This window comes from Aquarana catesbeiana, linkage group LG11 (assembly GCF_042186555.1).
Source record: "Aquarana catesbeiana isolate 2022-GZ linkage group LG11, ASM4218655v1, whole genome shotgun sequence".
Lineage (NCBI taxonomy): Eukaryota > Metazoa > Chordata > Amphibia > Anura > Ranidae > Aquarana > Aquarana catesbeiana.
This window is the reverse complement of record NC_133334.1, coordinates 98,260,676-98,287,963: the sequence shown is the minus strand read 5'-3', so window position 1 is coordinate 98,287,963 and position 27,288 is coordinate 98,260,676. Positions and strand designations below refer to the sequence as shown.

At 44.4% G+C, this 27,288-nt stretch overlaps 1 protein-coding gene across 5 annotated transcripts in view; it reads left to right on the top strand.

Annotated features, from left to right (window-relative positions):
* The window catches only part of LOC141112209 (mucin-5AC-like), a 251,901-nt gene that overhangs the window by 162,962 nt on the left and 61,651 nt on the right, over positions 1-27,288 (top strand). For all 5 annotated transcript variants that reach the window (XM_073604809.1, XM_073604807.1, XM_073604808.1 and 2 more), the window contains 5 exons: positions 1,975-2,214; positions 12,105-12,261; positions 16,244-16,372; positions 20,645-20,789; positions 22,767-22,810. In XM_073604809.1, the coding sequence (XP_073460910.1) occupies positions 1,975-2,214; positions 12,105-12,261; positions 16,244-16,372; positions 20,645-20,789; positions 22,767-22,810 (715 nt within the window). The remainder of the gene's footprint in view (positions 1-1,974; positions 2,215-12,104; positions 12,262-16,243; positions 16,373-20,644; positions 20,790-22,766; positions 22,811-27,288) is intronic.

Genomic DNA, 27,288 nt, shown 5'->3' with positions numbered 1-27,288 from the left:
TGCTCCTGCGCGAAGTTGGTTAAAAACAAGGGCCAAATAGGGGGACAGTGAGGAGGAGAATTGTTTTTAATACGGGACTCAGAAGCCATCAGGGCCGCGGACTAAGTTATTTTTAAGATCTTTAATGACTTGTGAAACTTCGTCTGCTGAGATTGGTGACTCTAAGCTATCACTGTGTTGGTCCCTGATCTTGGGGATATTCAGTGAACCAAGAAAGGAGTCAATCAAGCTGGGTGAGGATTCCTTCCCTTTCCTGCTGTACAGGGTTCGGTAGAAGTCATGAAAAACTTCCATGATTTTCTGAGGGTTTTGTGAGAGGGAGCCATTGTGTAATTTTATTTTAGGTAAGGTATGAGGTCTTATTTTAGAGGTTAACCTATTCGCTAGCAGAGAGCCCATCCTTTTTGGTGGTAAAACCGATCCCCCTCCCAAAGCAAACTTTTTTCCGCTATGGCAGTGAGAGCCAGGTTTAAGGCTGTGTGCGCCGCCTCTAGTCTTTCTGCAGAGTCGGAAGAAGGTTTATGTTTTGTTGTTTGCTTAAAAATGAGAATTCCTTCTCCAACCTGTCAATGTCTACTTTGCAGGCTTTACGTAGTCTAGAGGTCAATTGGATCAGTTTTCCCCTAATGGAGGCTTTGTTTGCAGCCCATAAAGAGATTGGGAAAATGTTATTGACATCATTCAATAGAAAATATTCCTTGATGTCTTTTTTTCGATTTCACAGACATAGGTAGGGTTGCTAAGGATTGAGGCGTTTAGTCTCCAATTGTACCCCTGCCATTGTGCTGTTGGTCTGTTTATTATTAGGAGGAGGAAGGAGTGGTCCGACAAGGCAGAGTCTTTTATGATGGATTTAGTCACCATATGATTCGACAGTATATAAGAAGTGATTAAAATCCCATGCCTTCGGGTTAATTTCTCTCCAGATATCAACCAAACCCTGATGGTAAATTTGTCTAGCAAGAATTAAGGCTCTGCCTGGTGGGATGGATACGGTCCCTGCCCGGAGGGCGGGTTTTATCTGTCCCTGCGTCAGTAGTATGCCACAAAATATTAGAGTCTCCTCCATAGATGACCAGGCCTTCGATCAGTGGGTCTAGAGTATGAAAGAGGGTCTTAAAGAATTTAGATTTACCCCTATTTGGCACGTAGTACGAGACAAGGGAGTAGTGCTGGTTGTCAATGAGACCTTTCATGAGTAGAAATCTACCATCTGGGTCTTTAAATTCGGAAACAAACGAGAACTGAGATTTGCGGGAGAAAAACAAGCCTACTCCTTTAGTTTTATTATCAGAATTTGATAGGTAGAACCTGGGAAATTTAGAGTGAATGAAGGAGGGCGTATTCGATTTTGGGAAGTGTGTTTCTTGAAGAAACAATATGTCTATTTTTTGCTTATGGTAATACTGGAAGATTTTCCGGCGTTTAATGGGAGAGTTATTTCCCTGCACATTGTGTGAAGCAATGCACAGGGCAGATCTAGGAGAGGTAAGGTCAGCCATGGAGCATCCTAGGAAGTAATGCCAATGATCCCCAATCACCTACCGTCCGCCTGGTGGATGGCCCAGAGTCCAGGAGTGCGAATAAGTCTATCCGTAATGCCTTCCAGGATCCTGCAGAGGTGCAAGATCACACGCTTCACTGAAACAAAAGTAGAATTAGTAAAGGGCAGAAAAGAGTTCACCAACCTCAGTGATAGTCACTGTCAGTCTGTTGGCGCTTGGTGACAGTGGTGGAACTGGAGACTGCCATTGTCACATTCATGTCAGGCAAGCTTCCTATCACCATCAAAGGGGCAGCTTACCACTGGCCTACCTCTGTTGTTTCATCAGATAATCAGGAACAGGTCCTCAGCTTTGACAGTTTGTGACCCATTCACTCAAACCGTGTTGCACATTACAAGTGAATAAGTGTAAAAGTGTCCTGGCTTTGCATTCAATATCGTTTTCTATATCTGCTTGCTTCATAATATAGAGAAAGGTATGTGGCATCTGTGGAAACTACGATGGAAATGCAAATAATGATTTCACTACAAGGAGTCATTCTGTGGTAGAGAACTTGATGGAATTCTATAACAGCTGGAAAATAGACCCAAAATGCCCAGATGTGCACCATGTCAAGAATCCTTGCTCCATCAACCCATATAGGAAAGCCTGGGCAACAAAGCAATGTGCTATTATTACCAGCCACGTCTTTCAACCTTGTCACTCTCAGGTAAATTACTTTTTATTTTTATAATCCTTTGGTACTTAATTGTGTTTAATCGTGCTCCCAAATATTATAAGCTAATAGCAGTAAGCGGTACAGAAATAAGCAGTACAGAAATCACTGCTAGTAAAGCTTGCAACTTAGGTGATTACAGTGTATTCAGAGTGTATTCTTAAAGGTCTATCTATCTATCTGTCTTTCTATCATTTATTTTTCAATATTATACCAATTTAGAGTTAAATGTTACCTTTGTCTCCCGAAAGTATTCAGAAGGGGCAGCTTCATTACTCGTCTCCCAGATTCCATTTTGTGCTATAGCATCAGTGAGTAATATGCCATGAAAGGAAGTGGTCAGTGGGTGACCCTTACCCCCTTACCTCCTCTCAAACCTACATCTCCTCAGAGTTTTCCAGTTTTGAATTTGTATCTGCAACAAAGATTTTATTAATCATATTTTATTAATGAACAGATAAAAGGCATGTAACCCTTAAGATATCTGATTTAGAAAGATATGGGTACTATTGCAGTTCATACAATTTTTCATATTCGTATTTCATCTAAAGATTGAAAAGACAATATGACGTGTGCACCTTAAATTGCCATTACTGACCTTTGGTGCTAAACTACAATCCCAGCCTTTTGTTATACTTTTGGTGCTGGGAAGCAAAACAATGTTATTTCCATAATGTTTATTGTAGTAGGGCTTTTTTTTCTCAGGAAATAGGTGCAGAAACTCCTACACAACCCCCTCAAAAGACCCCCCCCCACACACACTCTCCAAACCGCATCAAATAGTGGGTGTGGTCAAATGTCACTAACAGTGGGAGGGTCTTAGAGGAGCGCATTACATACAGAGTGCAGGTTTCAGGAAGGAGGGGTTATAAACAGAGTGCAGTGTTTGGGGGTGTGCTGCATACAGAGTGCAGAGTTTAGCCTTCTTCCACAGTTGCTTACCTCTGCATCCCCCATACACATCTAACTTTCACCCCTTTTCAGCTCTGACCTCTGCATGCAATACCCCCCAATTCTCTGTCCCCCATCTTCTCCCCATCTCCTTAAAAGCTCCACCATCTTCCACACCTTACTTTTGTTTCTGTATTAGGCTGAAGCACCCAGTCGGCTTTAGTACCTCCCCACACAGTGTAGTTGGCTCCACCTTTCTAACTTGTGGAGAGATCATTCAGTGGGGGTGTAGGCATCTGCACTGCACCCCGAGCACCTGAAACTCCCTTGACCCCACCCTGCATTCAGTGGGGGCCACTCAGATGGTCAGATCTCTGGGAGCCATTGGGAGACAAGCTGTCACTTGTAAACACAGAAGCCTAGGCTTCTGTGTTTACAAGTGATAGTGATGAGCGAGGAGAGGGCCTGAGCAAGAGGTGGTGGAACTGAGTTCCACCAATTTCCAGCTGGAAAAAAAACCCTGGTAGGTGGCATCTAAGAGAAATCTCAACAAATGTCATACTGCACCTACAGGGCACCGCCTGAGATTGCCTGCTTTCCCAGTGATAGCAATAGTTTGATAAATGCAAGATTATAAAACCAATGGGCTTTATTTACTAAAGGCAAATCCACTTTGCACTACAAGCGCATTGCAAGTGCACATGGAAGTGCAGTCACTGTAGATTTGAGGGGAAGATCTAAAGTGAGGGGAAGATCTGCTGATTTTATCATCCAATCATTTGCAAGCGAAAAAGCTGTTTTTTATTTTCCTTGCATGTCCCCCTCAGATCTACAACGACTGCACTTCCAACTGCACTTTCAGTGCACTTGTAGTGCAAAGTGGAATTGCCTTTAGTAAATAACCCCCAATGTCCTTAATATTTAAAAAAAATGTATATTTATTTATATAAAAAATATAAATTATTAAAAATATGCAGCAGCTGTTCTTTTTAAAGTGCTGCTTTATTCATTGACATACCTCAATAAACTAAGGCAGGCCATAAATGATGCAATTTTCTTTCCTTCCACTGCAGGTGAAAGGAAAGAAAATTGCTTTATTTTCCCATCTACACAGTCAGTGTTGATAGGGGAATCTCTCCTGCCTTACTTTCCCCGTCTTCACTGCCGGCAGAACACAATGATCACTGCTAGCAGCTATAGGATGGATCGACTTCAGTACAAGCAACCTGCCTATAGATGGATCAGATCTTGGCTTGTTCTTGCTGAACTGGCCGAGATTTGATCCATCTTTGGCCAGCTTTAGTATGTCAAGTATGGTCCAGGTAGTAGATAGTAACTATCTACAGGTAGCTTAAAGCGGCAGTAAACCACATAAAAAACAAAAAAAAAATTTTAAATGGGCCCCTAGGCAGTTTAAGTCATAATGTGCTAGTATGCATTGCATACTGGCACATTATGACAAACTTACTGTACCTGAAAACAAAGCCCTCCAGCGGTGTGCCGTCACTGCTAAAGGCGCTTCCATCCTTACCCGGTCTTCTTTCCGGCTTCAGCGATATTAATGGCCGAGTTGGCGATGATGTCACTCCTGTGCATGGGAGTCGCTGTTTATGTCATGGCTCTGAAGGATATGCCGTGAAGTCGCCAGCTCCACCTAAAGTAAATATCTCCTAAATGGTGAACGTTTAGGAAATATTTACTGTACCTATAGGTAAGCCTTATTATAGGTTTACCTATAGATAAAAATCATACATGGGAGTTTACTCCCACTTTAAGTCTTCCAAAAGAAGCTGAATCCAATGCAATTTTATTTCAGGTATATGCAATACAGAGGCTGTTTCTCAGTCTTATAAAGTGTAAGAAAACAAAAACATTCCTAAAACTGGTCTCTGAAAAGAACTAACACTGACTGAGGGAACATGAAAGAAATAGGAAGGGTCTAGCAAGGACTAGGGATGAGCCGAACGACCCCCTGTTCGGTTCGCACCAGAACATGCGAACAGGAAAAAAGTTCGTTCGAACACGCGAACACCATTAAAGTCTATGGGACACGAACATGAATAATCAAAAGTGCTAATTTTAAAGGCTAATATGCAAGTTATTGTCATAAAAAGTGTTTGGGGACCTGGGTCCTGCCCCAGGGGACATGGATCAATGCAAAAAAAAGTTTTAAAAATGGCCGTTTTTTCAGGAGCAGTGATTTTAATAATGCTTAAAGTCAAACAATAAAAGTGTAATATCCCTTTAAATTTCGTACCTGGGGGGTGTCTATAGTATGCCTGTAAAGGGGCGCATGTTTCCTGTGTTTAGAACAGTCTGACAGCAAAATGACATTTTGAAGGAAAAAACTCATTTAAAACTACCCGCGGCTATTGCATTGCCGACAATACACATAGAAGTTCATTGATAAAAACGGCATGGGAATTCCCCAAAGGGGAACCCCGAACCAAAATAAAAAAAAAAAATGACGTGGGAGTCCCCCTAAATTCCATACCAGGCCCTTCAGGTCTGGTATGGATATTAAGGGGAACCCCGGCCAAAATAAAAAAAAAAAAAATGACGTGGGGTTCCCCCTAAGGGTCTGGTATGGATTTTAAGGGGAACCCCGCGCCAAAAAAAAAAAAAAAAAACGGCGTGGGGTCCCCCCAAAAATCCATACCAGACCCTTATCCGAGCACGCAACCTGGCAGGCCGCAGGAAAAGAGGGGGGGACGAGAGTGCGGCCCCCCCCCTCCTGAACCGTACCAGGCCACATGCCCTCAACATTGGGAGGGTGCTTTGGGGTAGCCCCCCAAAACACCTTGTCCCCATGTTGATGAGGACAAGGGCCTCATCCCCACAACCCTGGCCGGTGGTTGTGGGGGTCTGCGGGCGGGGGGCTTATCGAAATCTGGAAGCCCCCTTTAACAAGGGGACCCCCAGATTCCGACCCCCCCCTGTGTGAAATGGTAAGGGGGTACAAAAGTACCCCTACCATTTCACTAAAAAACTGTCAAAAATGTTAAAAATGACAAGAGACAGTTTTTGACAATTCCTTTATTTAAATACTTCTTCTTTCTTCTATCTTCCTTCATCTTCTGGTTCTTCTGGCTCTTCTGGTTCTTCCTCCGGCATTCTCGTCCAGCATCTCCTCCGCGGCGTCTTCTATCTTCTTCTCCTCGGGCCGCTCCGCACCCATGGCATGGGGGGGAGGCTCCCGCTCTTCTCTTCATCTTCTTCATCTTCTTCTCTTCTTCTTTTCTTCTCTTCTTCTCTTCTTCTCTTCTTCATTTTCTTCTCCGGGCCGCTCCGCAACCCATGCTGGCATGGAGGGAGGCTCCCGCTGTGTGACGGCGCTCCTCGTCTGACAGTTCTTAAATAACGGGGGGCAGGGCCACCCGGTGACCCCGCCCCCCTCTGACGCATGGGACATGACGGGACTTCCCTGTGGCATTCCCCGTGACGTCACAGGGAAGTCCCGTCAAGTCACCGTGCGTCAGAGGGGGGCGGGGTCACCGGGTGGCCCCGCCCCCCGTTATTTAAGAACTGTCAGACGAGGAGCGCCGTCACACAGCGGGAGCCTCCCTCCATGCCAGCATAGGTGCGGAGCGGCCCAGGGAAGAAAATGAAGAAGAGAAGAAAAGAAGAAGAGAAGAAGATGAAGAAGAAGAGAAGAGCGGGAGCCTCCCCCCAAGCCATGGGTGCGGAGCAGGCCGAGGAGAAGAAGATAGAAGACGCCGCGGAGGAGATGCTGGACGAGAACGCCGGAGGAAGAACCAGAAGAGCCAGAAGAACCAGAAGAACCAGAAGATGAAGGAAGATAGAAGAAAGAAGAAGTATTTAAATAAAGGAATTGTCAAAAACTGTCTCTTGTCATTTTTAACATTTTTGACAGTTTTTTAGTGAAATGGTAGGGGTACTTTTGTACCCCCTTACCATTTCACACAGGGGGGGGGCCGGGATCTGGGGGTCCCCTTGTTAAAGGGGGCTTCCAGATTCCGATAAGCCCCCCGCCCGCAGACCCCCACAACCACCGGCCAGGGTTGTGGGGATGAGGCCCTTGTCATCCCTCATCAACATGGGGACAAGGTGTTTTGGGGGGCTACTCCAAAGCACCCTCCCAATGTTGAGGGCATGTGGCCTGGTACGGTTCAGGAGGGGGGGGCCGCACTCTCATCCCCCCCTCTTTTCCTGCAGCCTGCCAGGTTGCGTGCTCGGATAAGGGTCTGGTATGGATTTTTGGCGGGACCCCACGCCGTTTTTTTTTTTTTTTTTGGCGCGGGGTTCCCCTTAAAATCCATACCAGACCCTTCAGGTCTGGTATGGAATTTAGGGGGAACCCCACGTCATTTTTTTTTTTTAATTTTGGCCGGGGTTCCCCTTAATATCCATACCAGACCTGAAGGGCCTGGTATGGAATTTAGGGGGACTCCCACGTCATTTTTTTTTTTTAATTTTGGTTCGGGGTTCCCCTTTGGGGAATTCCCATGCCGTTTTTATCAATGAACTTCTATGTGTATTGTCGGCAATGCATTAATAGCCGCGGGTAGTTTTAAATGAGTTTTTTCCTTCAAAATGTCATTTTGCTGTCAGACTGTTCTAAACACAGGAAACATGCTCCCCTTTACAGGCATACTATAGACACCCCCCAGGTACGAAATTTAAAGGGATATTACACTTTTATTGTTTGACTTTAAGCATTATTAAAGTCACTGCTCCTGAAAACACGGCCGTTTTTAAAACTTTTTTTTGCATTGATCCATGTCCCCTGGGGCAGGACCTGGGTCCCCAAACACTTTTTATGACAATAACTTGCATATTAGCCTTTAAAATTAGCACTTTTGATTTCTCCCATAGACTTTTAAAGGGTGTTCCGCGGCATTCGAATTTGCTGCGAACACCCCAAATTGTTCGCTGTTCGGCAAACTTGCGAACAGCCAATGTTCGAGTCGAACATGAGTTCGACTCGAACTCGAAGCTCATCCCTAGCAAGGACTGAACTAACTAGCGCTGAACAGGAAGGGGGGACAGAGAGAGATACCAAATCACATATGTTGTGTAAGTTGTAGTGGCTCGAAAACACAGCTACGAGGGGGTGCTAATAAGTATTGAGCCTTACAAAGAAAAAATGAGCTAGGAAGCTGTAACTGCCATACTATACTACATATTTCCCCAAGAAGTCAATGCACTTGCGACATCTGTCCTGCAGCTTCTTAAAGCAGAGTTCCACCCAACAATGGAACTTTGGCTGTCCGGATTCCTCCCCCTTCCAGTGTCACATTTGGCACTTTTCAGGGGGGAAGGGGGAGCAGATACCTGTCTAATACAGGCATTTGCTCTCACTTCTGGTGAAAGATTGCTGCAGTATCTGCGGCGATCTACGCCATGTCTGGCCCCTCCTCTGTCCCCCCCGCTGTCTTCTGGGAGACACACAGGTCCCAGAAGACAGCAGAGACCACCCAGAATGCGCAGCGCAATTTACGCATGCAGAATAGGGAACTAGGATGTGAAGCCGCAAGGCTTCACTTCCTGATTTCCTTATTGAAGATGCCGGCTCCTTCACCCGGGATCCGAGGAACAGGTTGGCTTCAGGTAAGGCCATCGCGGGTGCCCTGGACAGGTAAGTGTCCTTATTTTAAAAGTCAGCAGCTGCAGAATTTGTAGCTGCTGACTTTTAATTATTTTTTCCAGGGGAACTCCGCTTTAAGCCCTTTAAATAAGATTCTTCCGACTTCTGGTGTACCCACTTATTTGCAGCATTAGTTGCCTCCAGAATACTCCCAAATAATTGTCCTTTTAGGTGTTTTTTGAGATTGGGGAACAGATGATAGTCAGAAGGAGCCAGGTTGGGTGAATAGGGTGGATGGGGCATCACTTGAAAGCCTAAGGAGGTCAGTTTTGCCGTTGTTTCACCTACAGTGTGTGAAGAGGCGTTGTCATGCAACCTTTGGAGAGACTCAACTTCGTCAATAAAGCACAGTAATATGTTGCATTGATGGTTGAACCCTTTTGGAGGTAGTTCACCAGCAGAACTCCCTTCTTATCCCAAAAAACAGTTGACATTTGCTTCTGCACTGACCCTAGCACAATGAACTTCTTTGACCTGGGGGAACCACTGTGCCTCCATTCCTTAGACTGGAAATCTGACTCTTTTCTTGCAAAAGGTTCCAAAACAGCCACGGATTTCTCCACAAGTTTCCCCTTTTGTTCGGTTGTCAAAAGTTTTGGTATCCACTTTGCCGCAAGCTTTCTCAATTCCTTGCAGGATGCCTGAGGCATGGATTCCATGGATGACAGAGGCTCTAATAGGCTTCAAAACAGGGTGGGCCTGGGGCGCAGAGCACTGTGAAACATGCCCACCCAGGTATGTTACAATAGCAAATGAATATTCGCTATTGTAACACTGATCCTCCTCCTGGCCAATCAGGAATCGGGTCTTGAGGCTGAAAGGACAGGTGATCCTATTGCACGCCTAGGAGGAGGGGAGGGGATGCATGGCAGAAGCCGCTGTAATGGAGGAGAGGACATAAGAGCTGCTGTCCACTGCCCGCCACCTGCCACCTAGATGGGGTAAGTGCCAGGCCAACAGTGAGCAAGTGGGTGAGCGGGGGGGGGGCATGGTGGGTGGGATGGTCGTTTGCCGCCCCACCCAAAAAAAAAAAAAAAAGAACACCAGCCACCACTGCATTTCATCATGGATCTGCACCTTTCCCTTGGAGAATCAGGAACTTAATTATGGCCCTATGCTCTTCCACATTGAATTTTTGTGGAGGTGCTGCCATGTTCACTGTGGACCTGAAAAAGAAACGTACGAAAGAAAGATACGTTAAAATCATAGGTAGTTGATTTTTGCATCATTGAATATAGACAAATTGGCCAGTATACCCTGCAGTTTACAGCTTCCTAGCTCAATTTTTTTCTGGGTAAGGCTCAATACTTATCAGGACCCCTCGTACATGTCAACATAAATCAGAACAAATTAGATACAGTTCAATGCATTACCAAATACATTGTAGCTGGGACTGAACACCAGCAGTATGAGCAAAAATCTTGATGTCATTGATCTTTCAGGAGCGGAAAAGGACATTTAATTGTTTTCAGCTGTGAAAAACTATTCCAGGAGAGGTCTGCTAAGGCTCCATGTACACGGGGCACTGATGCAAAGTCTTCTGAAGAAATTTTTTTGACACCTTGAAACCGCCGTTTAAAACGCCCATTTAGCTGCGTTTGCATGCCGCGTTTAGCCACATTTAGCCGCGTTTAACTGCGTTTGCGTCTAGAAGCGTTTATTAAGATTACCTAATTTAAGACCCTCCCCAAGCTCAAAAAATATTGTTAGTTAACTATTTCAGCCATTTTGACCAGACTGAGTAGCAGCAGCAAAGAGAGCAGTTGTCTACTTGTATTTGCCTCTATTTCTGTGCTTTTTTTTGCAATGGATCCAATAATGAGCATATGTGAGGAAATTCCCCTGACATTGCTCTTTATGAGGTTAGAACGTCACCTGCCACAAGTTGTGGATTGTCCACTTGCCACGTCACTTGCCACGTCACCTGCCACAATTGCAGATTGTCATTTGCCACGTCACCTGCCACAAGTTGTGGATTGTCCACTTGCGACGTCACCTGCCACAAGATGCGGATTGTCCACTTGCCATGTCACCTGCCACAAGTTGCGGATTGTCCACCTGCCATGTCACCTGCCACAAGGTGCGGATTGTTATTTGCCATGTCACCTGTCACAAGTTGTGGATTGTCCACTTGCCACGTCACCTGCCACAAGTTGTGGATTGTCCACTTGCCACGTCACCTGCCACAAGGTGCGGATTGTTATTTGCCATGTCACCTGCCACAAGTTGTGGATTGTCCACTTGCCATGTCAGCTGCCACAAGTTGTGGATTGTCCACTTGCCATGTCACCTGCCACAAGTTGTGGATTGTCCACTTGCCATGTCACCTGCCACAAGTTGTGGATTGTCATTTGCCATGTCACCTGCCACAAGTTGTGGATTGTCCACTTACCACATCACCTGCCACAAGTTGCGGATTGTCCATTTTTCACATCACCTGCCACAAGTTGCGGATTGTCCACTTGCCACGTCACTTGCCACAAGTTGCGGATTGTCATTTGCCACATCACCTGCCACAAGTTGTGGATTGTCTGCTTGCCACGTCACCTGCCACAACTTGTGGATTGTTCACTTGCCACGTCACTTGCCACAAGTTGTGGAGTGTCCACTTGCCACGTCACCTGCCACAACTTGTGGATTGTTCACTTGCCACGTCACTTGCCACGTCACCTGCCACAAGTTGCAGATTGTCATTTGCCACGTCACCTGCCACAAGTTGTAGATTGTCCACTTGCCATGTCACCTGCCACAAGTTGCAGATTGTCCACTTGCCACGTCACCTGCCACAAGTTGTGGATTGTCATTTGCCACGTCACCTGCCACAAGCTGCGGATTGTCCACTTGCCATGTCACCTCCCAAAAGTTGTGGACTGTCCACTTGCCACGTCACCTGCCACAAGTTGTGGATTGTCATTTGCCACGTCACCTGCCACAAGTTGTGGATTGTCCACTTGCCACGTCACCTGCCACAAGTTGTGGCTTGTTCAAATCTAACAACATATGGGTCAAATTCCAATTGTACTTCGGATAACAGCAATGCTAGTGCTGTATTGGATTGGTTTAACAGCATCCCGTGTACATGGTACCTAAACAGCAATTGATTGTTCTGCTAACCATGGTTTCTAAACTACCTTAACATGTTCATCTATTACCCTTCATTTCACTTGGCCTATAATAAGCATTCTACCTATAGACTTCCATAGCTTTTTTTAAGCACGCTGGTATAAGAATAAGAAGAATAACAGGAAAACAGGAGAATAAGAAGAACATGCTGTAGAACAATCAGGGTCAGGCAGAGCACAAAGGTGCTCCTTTTGCATTATACAGATAATAGGATCTTACAATAAAGAAAAATCATATTCTACCTGTGTATTTCTACACCTAGGTGGACCCTACCATTTATTATGACTCTTGCATCAGTGACTCATGTTCTTGTGTTTCTGGTGGAGATTGTGAATGCTTCTGTACTGCGGTTGCAGCGTATGCTCAGGCCTGTAGTGAGAATGGAGTGTGCATAAGATGGAGAACGCCAACTATATGTCGTAAGTATCACCATATAGTTCTGTATATTACATTTATTGATAGGTGTGGATGAAGGCTGATCCCAACTGTTCATTCAAAAAGTGGTATAAAAGGTCATTCAAAGCCATCCCAAATCAGCAACATGTTATGCGCAGAACATAGTTAACTATGTTCAGTTTCCATAGTGCTTCTGAAAATAATTCCTAACCCATAATTTTTCATTGCTTTTGTATCTTATTTCATATTTATGGTAAAGAGCCATGGGTACATATTAGGTTTCAGCATTGGGTGCATGATGCTGGATATCATGCAACCCAGAAGAGAAGCATTGCAGCAAAGTCTATGGAGAACAGCGTCATAGAGTAGGTGATTATGGGTCCACTCACACTTGCAAATGCACCCTGTGTGGGACCAGCTGTGAGAACCTCAGCAGGGGTTCCTCTAATTAGCTGCAAGTAGGCAGCCCCATTGAAAGCAACAGGAGGTTGCCAGCTCTTGCAGCTATTCCTGCCAATCACATCTCTCAAGTAGCAATCACATGTCAGTGATCATTCCTGAACCTAGACAGTCTGCATGTGATCACTGGATGAGTGATTACTTGCGAGTAGGTGCCATTAGCTACGAGAGCCAGCAGCCTCCCATTGCCTTTAATGGGGCTGCCTACTCTCAGCTAATCATGGACAGCCCAACTGAGGTCCTCATCAGATCACACACAAGGTACATGCGCAAGTGAAGTACATAGCAGGTGAAGCTGTTTTTTTAAATTTTTGGAACTGACCCTTTTTTTGCCCCAAAAAATAAAAAAAACCTGAAATCGTTTCCAGTTGCGGATCGCTCTGTTCCAGGCCAGATCTCAAAATTTCCCAGTATTATCTAGAGATAACTTGCAGATTGTTGTCGTTTACAAAATATCATTCAAATTGTGATAGTTATAAGCCTTTATTATTGTTCAAATGTGCTTCTATGAAAAAAGTGTGTTACCATATGGTACCTATAGGTGGAGTCAGTTGCTTAATTTCTGCACACCATTGTTCCTATGAAAAATAATTCAACTGGGTTGATTTAGTAAAGGAGTAGCACATGTTCATTTTGAAGATTGAATTTTCACTTTGTAAGGGAATTATTCCTTTGCTTAGTGAATGTAGTGAAAACTCACTTTGCAAAGAATACCCAACAATGTGCAAGGAAAAACAAAAAAAAAAAAACAAAAGTATTTTTGCTTGCACTTAATTGGATAGTGAAAGTCAGAAGAGTTTCACCTAATTCACTTAGCAAAAGGAAAAGTCCCTTGCAAAGTGAAAATTCACTTTGCTAAGTAAATAAACTATTTGCTATTAGTAAATCAAACCCACCGCGTTGCAGCTTTCTTGCATATTTAAAGTGTATATAAACTCCAATAATAAACTTCTCCTATTTGCTCCTTTTTGGTCATTTAATATGACATTGAAGATTTTTTGCTATCTGTTCAAGTTCAAGTGCATAAATACCTGTTGATCATTTTAGAAATTATCTGATGTCCTGTGTCCTGTGCACACTTCCTGTATTAACTCGAGAAGGGTAATTAGCCCTATTTTGCATTAAACAACAATTAGTCTATGTTGCAGAGATTCGGAGAGTGGGAGGGATTTAGTAGTTTAGCAAAAGACAACTGGATAGGGATGACATCAGTCCAAAAAATGTTCTTGTTGAATTCAGAAGGGAGGCATCACCATAGGGTGGTGCTGTGAATGCAAGACAGAAAAATAGGCGCCACGTCCTTAACTGAAGGTAAATCGGGAAAGTGAACTCTAGATGGACTTTTTAGGCACCACAATATACACAAGCAATGACAAACAAAGTGCAATTTAAAATTCCTAGCATTATATGCTAGAGAAGCTACCACATATGCATCACCACAACCACCCTTAGGCCAAACTGTAACTCAACATAAAACTTATATAGATAAATTCATTGATGTCAAAAATGGGCCTGGTGTAGGTTGATGTTAGGGGTAGAAGAGCTCAATGCTCAACGCTCTACATGTTTTGCGCTTACGCGCTTCTTCAGGGGCTTCAAGTAGGTACTATAGAAAATAATCACATGGCCCAAGTAGTCCTGAAGTAATAATAAGACGTAGGCCTGGGAATATTGCATTCGCAGCAGTGGTCAACAATGTAATAAGATGAGAAATGGGTGGCAGCAGGGAGAATGGGGGAGGCGGGGCGGAAATATTGTGAATTAGGAGAGAGTATATAGGTATCATATGGGGTCCATCAGGAACCCCAGGTACTTATAAAGTGACCTCCACCCCAACAAATCTCACTAGACCTGCTACTCACTCTGGCACACAATGGAAGCCAGTAGGGATGAGCCCCGGTGTTCGCCCGTTTGCCGAATTTAGAACATTATGGGGCATTCGCTGGAAATTTGAGCGTCCGTGTAATGCCCCATAATGCACTGCAAGATCTCGCAGTGCATTGACGCCTGCTGATTTGCCAAAGCATGCACCTGACCTGCATGCTTTGGCCAATAACAGCGCACTCTGCTGTGAGAGCCATGATTGGCCAAAGGCATGGTGCCTTTGGCCAATCATGGCTCAGGGAGCTAAGTCCATGCCACACACTATGTAAGGCTGCTTACATAGCGGCCGTACATACTGTAATGAATGAGAGCAGCAAAATGGCATTTCTAAAGGAAAAAATGTAATTTAAAACTTCTCGTGGCTGTAATGTTTTGCCAGATCCCGGCAATATAAAAATTATTGAAAAAAATGGCATAAGTCCCCCACCAGGCCAATCCCAGGCCCTTTGGGTCTGGTATGGATATTAAGGGGAACCCTGTGCCAAAAAAAATGGCGTGGGGGCCCTCCTAAAATCCTTACCAGGTCCTTCAGGTTTGGTATGGATTTGAAGGGGAACACCACGCCAAAATGTAAAAAAAATGGCGTGGGGTTCACCCCAAAATCCATACCAGATGCTTATCCCAGGAAGCAACCTGGCAGGCCGCAGGAAAAGGGGGGGATGAGAGAGAGCGCCCCCTCCTGAACTATACCAGGCCACATGCCCTCAACATGGGGAGACGTGTTTTTATCATCCCCTCCCCTACTCATTCACCAAAAAAAGTGTCAAAAAATTAAAAATGACAGGAGACAGTTTTGGACAATTCCTTTATTTAAAAAAAAAAAAAAGTGTCCCACGCTCATCCATTTTCAATCACAGCGCCGACGACCGAAAAAGCAAAAATACAAAGAAGGAAAAATTCCGCCTCCATGGGAGGCGTCCCTGGGACTGCAGCCTTTTCGCGATGACAGCTGTTATATAGCTGAAGGTGGGGCCAACCAGTGACGTAAACGGATGACCCTGCCCCCTCTGACATCACGCGACATGATATGATGTCAGAAGAGGGCGGGGTCACCCGGTTACATCACCGGGTGACCCCACCCTCAGCTATATAACAGCTGCAGTCATGGAGACACCTCCCATGGAGGTGGAGTCTTTCCGTTTTTTTGGGGGGGGTCCGTTGTGGTCACACTATAGAAGGATATGCTTTGTTCATATTTTATGTCTGAGGTTTACAACCACTTTTAAGTTTTCAAGATAAATAATCGCTCATATTTAAGCTCCATGCACACTGAGCTTAAAAAAAAGTCTGTTCTCTTGACAGTAAAAAACGCTCATATAGAGCATTTTTTGTACAAAGCTTAGACGAGTTTAGGAGAGGTTTGCGTTTTTTCTGCTAGTAAGCTTCAATCAGAAGCGCGAACCAGAAGGTTTTTTTTTTCCTGCCTCTAAACGTTGAGCTCAAAATATGCCTGTAATACTCCTAATGTGCATGGACACATAGGATAACATTGAGCTGGTTCTACAGGCAGAACACAAAACTCCTGTAGAAGCAATGGTTTTTAAGCCAGTGTGCACGGAGCCTAAAAATTAAAATCATGTTGAGTATTTTTTTTTCTGCTTATTTATGGTTATATGCTTACAGTTAAAAATAATAAACCTTACCCGTACTTGTAATCCCTAGCTATGTTCTGTGATTACTACAATGATGCTGGAGAATGTGCATGGCACTACAAACCTTGTGGTGACAAGTGTATGAAGACCTGCAGGAACCCCAAAGGAGAGTGCCTTTATGAACTGTCAGGTCTTGAAGGTAAGTCAGTAAAATCAGTTCAAGGAAGACATGTTACATGTTTTTATTCTTTAGAAAACATGTTTCAGAAATTCTGAACCACATGGGCAGCAACACATAGAACAAAGTCTTCTTTCCTACAGCCCCCATCAAGGGTAGTACTGCTGCGTACAATCTGGAGCAGAATGAAGGAACAAGCTTGTAAAACTAATCAACTTAAAGGGGTTGTAAAGGTTGTTTTTTTTTTTTTTAATAACAAACATGTTACACTTACCTCCTCTGTGCAACTGTCCCCAACTGTCCCTGATTTCGAGGGTCTGTGCCTGTTTTGGAACAAAGACCATCTGTCCCTCTTTCCTCCTCATTGGTCCCTCATTTTGGTATGATCTATATCGGGGGTCAGCAACCAGTAGATCGTATCCAGATGGCTGGTAGATTGTGGTCTGGGCTTGCTAACCCGCTATTCCAGAGCATCAAACAGAGTGCAATGCAGAGAGAATACTTGTAAAGTTGGTGCTGTAGTAGGAAGCAAGAGCCGCATAAGCCAATGCCTCCTCTGTAGTACCGTCTCCTGTCCCATGCAGAGTGATACCAACTGCACTCCACCTCTTATCCCGGCTAGCGGTCTCCAGAGTGATGCCAGCAGCAGGAAAGATCTTCAGGTCAGTGTGAAGCAATACACTGGGCATAATAGTATAGGGCTGCTTTCACACTGATGTGCTGCAGTTTATTCACACTACAGGTGCAGTGCAGCTTTCCTGCAGGTTTATTGCGCTTAGCGATATATTTCTATTATTTCCTGTGGGTTTGGTGCACTTTCTGAATGCAGGAGTTTTGATGTGCTTTCAGAAAGTGCACCACATCTGCAGGATACAATAGAAGTCTATGGCACAGCTCAGTTAACCCTGGAAAGTTGCAGATGCACTGTGCTGCACCCCAGGTGCAGGTAAACTGCAGCACATCAGGGTGAAAGCAGCCTTATAGGGGGCTCAGAACAGTAATGCCCCATACACACGGTCGGACTTTGTTCGGACATTCCGACAACAAAATCCTAGGATTTTTTCCGACGGATGTTGGCTCAAACTTGTCTTGCATACACACGGTCACACAAAGTTGTCGGAAAATCCGATCGTTCTGAACGCGGTGACGTAAAACATGTATGTTGGGACTATAAACGGGGCAGTGGCCAATAGCTTTCATCTCTTTATTTATTCTGAGCATGCGTGGCACTTTGTCCGTCGGATTTGTGTACACATGATCGGAATTTCCGACAATGGATTTTGTTGTCGGAAAATTTTATATCCTGCTCTCAAACTTTGTGTGTCGGAAAATCCGATGGAAAATGTGTGATGAAGCCTACACATGGTCGGAATTTCCGACAACAAGGTCCTGTCACACATTTTCCGTCGGAAAATCCGACCGTGTGTACGGGACATAAGAGTTCATTTACATTTTCAGCTTGGGGGTGGAAAAACCTCATAGTTAAGACGTGTTTTTATCATCCCCTCCCCAACTGCACCTCCTTTATCTGTAGTGGCCTGGGCATACCTCCCAACTTTTAAACTTCAGAATGAGAGACACTTGACAGAGGAAGTGTCACTACGCACGCTGCGGCAAAAATGGATGTGACCAAATGAATTAGAGCGGGAGAGGCTTATGGGGGGTGGTTAAACAAAACCCGGGCTTCCTATTTTGATTGCTCTGCCACAAGCAAGAGTTTCACAAACACAAACCCCAGCACAATCATTTAAAAAAATAAAAAATAAAAAGATTCCATTACAAATGGTTTTGCACACACTGTGGAAGAGTGTGTTACACAAAGTGTGGAAGGATTCAGGAGTGCATTACGTACAGAGCGTATGGTTCAGGAGTGCATTACGTACAGAGCGTAAGGTTTAGGAGTGCATTACTTACAGAGCGTATGGTTCAGGAGTGCATTATGTACAGAGCGTAAGGTTTAGGAGTGCATTACTTACAGAGCGTATGGTTCAGGAGTGCATTATGTACAGAGCGTAAGGTTTAGGAGTGCATTACGTACAGAGCGTAAGGTTCAGGCGTGCATTACTTACAGAGTGTAAGGTTCAGGAGTGCGTTGTGTACATACAGTCCCGTGTTATCCTATGCATACAGGAACTTCTAATTTCCCTGTAACTCAGGCTATGCTGGCAGTTATAGTCCCCCTGACATTATGGTCATGCTGGCAGTTATAGTTCCCCTGACATTATGGTCATGCTGGCAGTTATAGTCCCCCTGACATTATGGTCATGCTGGCAGTTATAGTCCCCCTGACATTATGGTCATGCTGGCAGTTTTAGTCCCCCTGTCATGGTCATGCTGGAAGTTTTAGTCCCCCTGTCATGGTCATGCTGGCAGTTGTAGCCACTCACCCTCTGCAGCTCCTTCTCGATCTCCCCAACCTTGGTGATGATGGGCCCCCTCACAGCATACTGCACCGCCGCCAGCACCTGGGGTTCAGAGACTGCAGAGTGAGGATCTGGCTCCACACCGCGGGGGCCTCTGGACCGTCACCAAACCACTCTTGGCCCTCCTGGGGGCCCCGACATCCATCCTCTTCAGCAAGCCGAGCAACACCAACCTCACAGTACCCTCGTGTCACCAGGTGACCGCTGCTCTTTGGTGGGCGGAGTCAGAAGGAGGGGCAGGGTGCCACTCTGTGATATTCGGATAAGGGAGATGGAGCAGGGTTTCCCTCTGTGGTGGGTGGGATCAGGGAGGGGCAGGGTGGCACTCTGTGGTGGGCGGAGTTAAAAGGACGTTCAGGGTGCCGCTCTGTGATGATCGGAGAAGGGAGGAGGAGCAGAGTTCCCCTCTGTGGTGGGCAAGGTCAGGGAGGAGCAGGGTGCCGCTCTGTGATGATCGGAGAAGGGAGGAGGAGCAGGGTTCCCCTCTGTGGTGGGCAAGGTCAGGGAGGAGCAGGGTGCCGCTCTGTGATGATCGGAGAAGGGAGGAGGAGCAGGGTTCCCCTCTGTGGTGGGTGGGGTTAGGTATGGGCAGGGTGCCGCTCTGTGATGATCGGTGAAGGGAGGAGGAGCAGGGTTCCCCTCTGTGGTGGGCAGGGTCAGTGAGGGGCAGGGTGCCACTCTGTGATGATTAGAGAAGAGAGGAGGAGCAGAGTTCCCTGTGGTGGGTGGGGTCAGGGGGGGCGGGACACCTGGTTGGCTCGCCCATCTCTGACAACAGAGGCAAAATCTGACAGCTACACTTTGTCTTATTGAAGTCGGTGGTACCCCAGCTGGCTTTCCCACCAATCCCTGGCTGTGCTAGATGTACTATACGCTGCTGCAGGTCCTGCTCTTCTGTTACGGTGTTACCATAAAATGGAGTAATGTGGGAATGCGGGACAAAAGCCCTGTACTCCGGGACTGCGGGACAAAGGTTAAAATGCGGGAAAGTCCTGCCCAATCCGGGACTATTGGGTGTTATGGCCAGGGGTGTACACATGTGGCAGCTGCAGCAAGAGTTCTATCCCCTGTCATGGTTGGTGGGTGTAGCAGCTGCCAAACATGACCCATTCAAGTGAATGAGGCCACTCTGCAAGTGCCCTGCGACCTTGTGCAGTACAGCAAACAAGGGGTTTAAGCAGGCAGTGTTGCGTTTCCTTCTCACCGCCTGCTTTAACCCCTTGGACCCCGCACTAGGTGACAGGTGGTGAAGAGGCTATATGTTGCCTCACCTCCTGATTTAAACCCACGATTGCTATGCAATTCATGTGATTGCGACACGGAAGTGCGGCAATTAGACACGCTGCCCATGATCTTTGACTTCTCCCATGTAGTTCTGGTAGATCTCCACCTCTTTAAGGTTGCCTATCCCTGACCTATAAAGTTGTATATAAAATGCACTATTTATCTTTCAAAAAGTGTTTCCCAGTGCTGAAACTTTCATTCAAATTCTAAATTGCTGTTAATAAATTTGTACATTTTAAAAGCCTCTATAAAGGAATAGTAATGATAAAAAAAGCACATGTGGGTTTAACACATTTTTTCTGTATAGTTCACCTTTAAGGGGGCGTGGCCAGGGGTGTGTCCTATGCCTACATACTTTTGCTAATAGGTGTCCCTCATTCCCATCTGAAAAGGTTGGGAGGTATGCATTTACAGACATGATTTCCACTTTTTGGGCTTCCCTTTGTATCTTATAGGTTTTATACATAGGATGGCTTTCCAGAAAAAAAAATAAACATTTGCAGCTTATGGTGACTGATTTTGAAATTGTTCCATTGTATAAAATGTATGTAAAATGTATTTTCCTTTTGTTCTAAATGCTCTGTAGGCTGTTATCCCAGCTGCCCTGCATCTTCACCATATTTAGATGAAGATAATATGAAGTGTGTGTCTCAGTGTGGCTGTAATGATGAAAATGGCAACTTTTATAACTATGGAGAAAATGTTCCAACTAAAGAAAACTGTCATTCATGGTAAGATCTGAAAATTGGAATTGTGTGTTTGTGTAATTCAGCATCCAAGGTGTCCATGGTTAGTAGATGATTCACAAACACAAACACAAACACACTTTCTTATATCCGTTCAACACAGAGCTGACTGGAGTCTATAATGAACTCTCAACAGAATCAAACGAAAGAGGTGCTATAGCAATACCACCTTGCAGTGGCGGCTGGTTCAAATTTCTTTTTTTGGGGGGAGCGCAAACAAACCCCTCCAGGCAGGTCTGCACTCACCACGGTCATGGCTTCCCTAGGCGGCAGTGGCGGCTGCTGCTTAAGATTTTTGGGGGGGGCAGCAAACAAACCTCGCGGGAGATGGACAGCGGTGATTAGTGCCCTCCCCCCGCGGGAGACGGACGGAGACGATATCAAAAGACCTGCGTAGGTAATGGAACTTTATAAAGAAAATGATGCTTACGTGTATTTCTCTTTTTTGGCACATTTTTTTGTGTGACAGCATCTAACAGCCCATTCACATGAATGGTATGCCCTACGTGCCTTTTCAGGTGATAAGCTTTACAAATTTTTTTACAGTGTGTTTTGGCGCATTTGTCTCTTGTTTTCTAATGAATGTGAGCACGATGTAGATTTTCCGTGTTTTCCACACGTTCCCAGAATGATGTCTTAACGGCACTCCAAACGTGGCTAAGAAATGTGCGTTTTGTTGCCAAGACCTTTCGGTATCTAAATCCCACGAAGGTCACCACCCAAAAAGGTGCAGAGCTTTTTTTGGCACATCTGTTGTATGCTGTCACATGAAAAACGCACCAAGAAGAGCACGTTAGTGTGACATACAGGTGTGATAGAGCCCTTACTGCTTTGTGTATGTTTGGGTATGACAAACAATAATATTTAATGCCTTGTGACTTTTATCGCTCCAAAATCACAAATACCCCAATGATGAAAGGGTTAATCACCTGTCACACTTTGTGAAGCAGACATAGAGATCAGATGGATGGCCAGGAGTTGATGGAATGTCACAGCAGAATATGAATCCTCCTGCTGAGTGATAATGATGATGATATACACACAGCCAGTGGGGGGGACACTGATGGTCGGGATATGAATACATTATTACACTCCTATAGTACACAGCACGCTCGCAGTGTTGTCAGTAAAGCCCAGTATTAGAATATATGTCACAGCTCCGGAAGTTTTACTACTCGGTAACACAAGACTAACATTTTTCTTTCTACAGAAGCCCCCCTCCCCTGAGTGCCCCCTATTGACGGGCCACCACTGCCACCTTGAAATGCCAAAAATATGACATGCTATATTAATACGGCCCCAAATTATAGTCTAAATGTTGTACAATTTACAATCCCACTATTTGTACTTACAGCACATTCTTTATGGGTTGTATAAATCGCCAACCTATGCTGTGACAACTCTCTCTCCCTTGTACCTTCTAGTGCTGTTTTTCCATATAATGCCCTTGTTTTCTGTGCTAACCCTGTTTGGCTTTTATCTGATAGTCTTTGGGGTTGATTTACTAAAGGCAAATAGGCTTTTCTTTTTTCAAGGGAATTTGCACTATGCATGGGAATTATCCCCAGAGCTTAGGGAATGTGGCGAATAATTTTCAAACAATACGCAATTATGTGCAAGGAAAAAAAAAGCAGTTTTTTAGCTTGAACAGGATTGGATGATGAAGGTCAGCAGGGCTTCACCTCATTCACTAAGGTTTGGGAAAAATTCCCTTGCAAAGTGCAACATCCCTTGCAAAATGAACAGTCTATTTGCTTTTAGTATGTCAACCCTATTGTCTCTGCTTGCCAAGTATTCCCTTACACCTAAGCCAAACAGCTCAAGCTTTAGGCAAAGTATTTGGATTGTGATGCACCATGCCATAATGACTGGACTGCATTGCTGGACTCTTCAATCTGCTTAATTTCAGTTGCCAAAAAACAGGTCTTCAGCTGGATAAAATATGTTTTCCTTTTTTTTTAGTGAGTGTTCAACAAAAGGTATATCATGCCAGTATGATGTCTCAGGTATGCAAACTGTTAGATATCTGTGTTAATATCAATGCTTGTGTAGTTAGTAAGGCCTTTCATGACCAGAAGGTGTTGATGTGTAGATGTTCAGGCCAAATTTACCAGCACCAGTACTTGTCAGTTAACTTAAAGAGGATTTTCGTGTGGTTTTTTTTTTTTTTTTTTATTAAATGTCAACAAAACAAATACTGTAGTTGCTGACTTTTAAAAAAAAGAGACCCTTACCTGTCCAGGGATCCAGTGCTGTCCTAACCTGGGATTGTTTTTTGCTGGTCTTTGGGTCCCTGGTGCCACTAGGCTTATTGTGGGAAGCTTGCTGTGACTCCCTGCGGCTTCACAGGCGGATTCCAGCTGCACATGTGCAAGCTGCGCTGTGATCTGTGAATATTCCCGCAGCCTCCTTGGCCCTATGACGTGTTCCAGAAGGTTGCACCCGGGGGGAGATTGGGTTTGGGAGAGGAGGAATGAATTAGGCTGAGGGTAGCAGTGTTGAAGGCTTTCATTTCTATCAGTGAAGCCCCTGGTCTGCTCGTGATAATTAATCAGAACCGACATAATGATCACATGTAAAGCAGAAGATCTCTGCTGCAACCTTCAGTCTAGCAGTGATAAGTGTGCACACAGTTATTTAGATTCTACTGCATAGTGGTCACATGAGCAGGAACCACTTTGATTGATACCCTGCCATCAGTGAGGACACTGACTGTCAACGTCAGTCAAGGTTGAGAGCCAGCAGTTGCAGGAAGTGTGAGCTGCTGGCTCTCAAAGGGGAGAATGTTTATTTAAAAAAAAGAGTAAAAAATTGGTGCTAGTTCACAATATACAAGCCTGCAGCTGACACAATGCCTCAACACTGGGCACACCAGATAATGTATAACAAAGTGCAGCACATAAAGAATATAGATATATGGATATTGATATATTTCACAACTGAATACCATGCTCAGTGCACCTGCGCGCCGCTATCTACGGCACATGCACCATAGACAGCGGTGCCTGTCTTTTTGCAAATATCTCCTAAACCGTGTAGGTTTAGGAGATATTTCTTGGACCTACAGGTCCAGCCTTAATTTAGGCTTGCCTGTAGGTCAAAGTGGTCTGTAAGGGTTTACAACCACTTTAACCCTCTGCAGCTAGAAGGGAACCAAAACAGCAGGGATGGTGTTGTGCAAAATAACAAAAGATTCCTCTTAATCCAGCACTGGGGGGTGATGGCTACAAAAGATTTGAGGCATACCTCAGAAAAGTCATAAAAATGTCTATGCCACAGTTTGTGATAAAAGGATTTATTATAAAATTAAAGTCAAAGGATTCCAAGAATGGAAAGGTTTAAAATATGGTTGACAATCAATGTTAACCACTTGCCGACCGCCTACCGCAGATATACTGCGGCAGGTTGACTCTATTGCACGAAACGATGTACCTGTACGTTATTTCGTGCAATACAGAGGGGGAGCCAAACAGTGGGTCCGGCGAAACCGATGTCTGCCGACCACCCACGATCAGTCCCCAGAGAGCCAGAATGGCGATCTGTCTATGTAAACAAGGCAGATCGCCGTTCTGACAGGGAAGAAGATAGAGATCTTGTGTCCCTGCTAAGCGGGAATACCGATCTCTGTCTTCATCCAGTCAGACCATCCCCCACACAGTTAGCAAGCACCCCATAGGGACACACTTAATCCTTTGATCGCCCCTGATGTTAACTCCTTCCCTGCCAGTGTCAGTACAGTAACAGTGCATATTTTTAGCACTGATCACTGTAATAATGTCAATGTAAATATGTAGCAAAATACCTAAATTGATTTAGAATCTAGATTTTTTTTTTTTTTTTTATTGAATGTGTTTTATAGCAGAAAGTAAAAAATATTGTTTTTTTTTCAAAATTGTCGCTCTTTTTTTGTTTATAGCGCAAAAAATTAAAACCGCAGAGGCAATCAAATACCACCAAAAGAAAGCTCTCTTTGTGGGAAAAAAGGACATCGATTTTATTTGGGCACAGCTTTGCATGACCACGCAATTGTCAAAGTAACGCAGTGCCGTATCGCTGTATCGCAAAAAATGGCCTGGTCATGAAGGGGGGTAAACCTTCCAGGGCTGAAGTGGTTAAATCTGGGTGAGATTTTGAATATCAATCTCACCCAGGTCAAGCAAACACAGAGACTGCAAATTAGACTCTGAGCTGAGCATACAACTGCTTTTATCTAAGGATTGCTAGATTGCAAGAGTGGTCATGAAAAAGAGAGAGAGCTTTAACCACTTGACCTCTGGAAGTTCCCCCACCCTTCATGACCAGGCCATTTGTTTTGTGATACGGCACTGCATTATTTGAATGCAGTGCCGTGCGTCGTGTGACGCTGTACCCAACTAAAATTTATGTTGTTTTTTTCTCACAAATACAAAGGGTTAACTGTGTGCCTAGCTAGTGCTTGTGTACTGTGAGGGGAGGTGCTTTGCAGGAACAAAGGATCAATGCCTTACCCACTGAAAGAATGGCAATCTGCCTTGTTTACATAGGCAAACTGCTGTTCTGCCTGTGTAACAAACAATCTGCGGGTGCCAGCGGACATTGAGTCTGTGGTACCCACTGATCGGCTCCTGTTGCGCACCCCACCTACCCGTTAGTGCTGGATCATGTACTAAGTGTGTGATCCAGTGCAATAGAGCCGCCTTGCCATCGTATGTGTAAGTTATACCTTCGGCAAGCAGTTGAAAAGTCAAATTTTCTGAGTTTAGAAGGGCGATTTATTGTAACTAAAAAAATAAAATGAGAACAAATGTTGTTATCTTATAGAGGCTCTTTAGAATGCTTGTTACTTTGTTCCACAAGCCTACATTTAAGCTTGTGTAGCAAGTGGGGCTTCCTATTGTTAAAGGGGGGCTTTCAGATTCCTCTAATCCATGAGCACACAGACCCCCAAAACTACTGGGCCAGGGTTGTAAGGAAAAGGCATTTGTCCTCAACATGGTGACAAGGTGCCTTTGCCAGGGCTGTCCCTGCCAGATCCCTAACAACCAGGAGCCCAGAGCATAAAACTGTGTAATAATACCATTGCTAAATATTTGACTTCCAGCAGCAGCTGGACATTTGTTTGGCTGTTTGCTGAACCTCTTGAATAAGGTACAGATTTCCATAAACTTTTTACACAGCGCAGAGGTCTCCCTCATTTTTTTCCTCCTCTGGTCGAATGTTTTTAGCCTACAGTGTTAGGCTATTTTCTCTATTGGTCAAATGTTCTTTAACTCTTCTGCTAGATTCTTCTTAAAGATATTTTCTTAAGGATAGAATGTTAGGAAATGTTTAATTCACTCTGCGAAAGGAAACAAATAGATATTGACATTTCACACAAACAGCAGGTAAAATAAGTATTGAACACATCATTATTTTTCTAGGTAAATGTACTTCTAAAGGTGTTATTTACATTTTCACCACATGTCGGTAACAACCCATGCAACCTATACATACATAGACCCCAAAACAAATAAGTTCAGAAATTAAGTTATGTTTAATAAAATGGAATGACACAGAGAAAAAGTATTGAACATGCTAACTGAAATGTATTTAATACTTGTTACAAAATCCTTTGTTGGTAATGACAGCTTTAAGACACCTCTTGTATAGAAAAAACTAGGCGCATGCATTGCACAGGTGTGATTTCAGCCCATTCTTCCACACAAACAGTCTTCAAATCTTGAAGGTTCTGTGGGCCCTTTTCTATGAACTCTAATCTTTCGTTCTTTCCATAGATTTTCAATTGGATAAGTCAGGTGATTGTCTGGGCCATTCTAGCAGCTTTATTTACTTTCTTTGAATCCAATTGAGAATTTCCTTAGATTTGTGTTTGGGATCATTGTCTTGCTGAAATGTCCACCCTTGTTTCATTTTCATTATCCTGGGAGATGACAGCAGATTTTTATCAAAAAGGTCTCGGTACATTTTTCCAGTCATCTTTCCTTAAATGAAATTAAGCTTGCCAGTACCTTATGCTGAAAAACAGCCCTGCACCATGATGTTCCCACCTCCAAACTTCAGTGTGGATTGTGTTTTTGGGGTGATGTGCAATGCCATTTGATCTCCAACCATGGTGTATATTAAGGCATCCAAAGAATTCAATTTTGGTCTCATCTGACCACACTATAATCTCCTAGTTTTTCACAGACTTATCTAAATGTTGTACAGCAAACTTTAGCAGAACTTCAACATTCTTTTTCTTCAGTGATGGAGTCTTGCATGGTGAGCATTTATACAGGCCATGGCGGTTGAATGCATTACTAATTGTATTCTTTAAAAAAATTGTACCTGCTAATTCCTGGTTTTTCTGAAGCTCTTCACAAGTTGTCCTTGGCTCTTGGACAATTCTTCTGATAATTCTTTTGACTCCTCTGTCAGAAATCTTGCAAGGAACATCTGGTCGTGGCCGGTATAGGGTGAAATGATGTTCTTTCCACTTCCAGAATATGGCCCCAACATTGCTCAC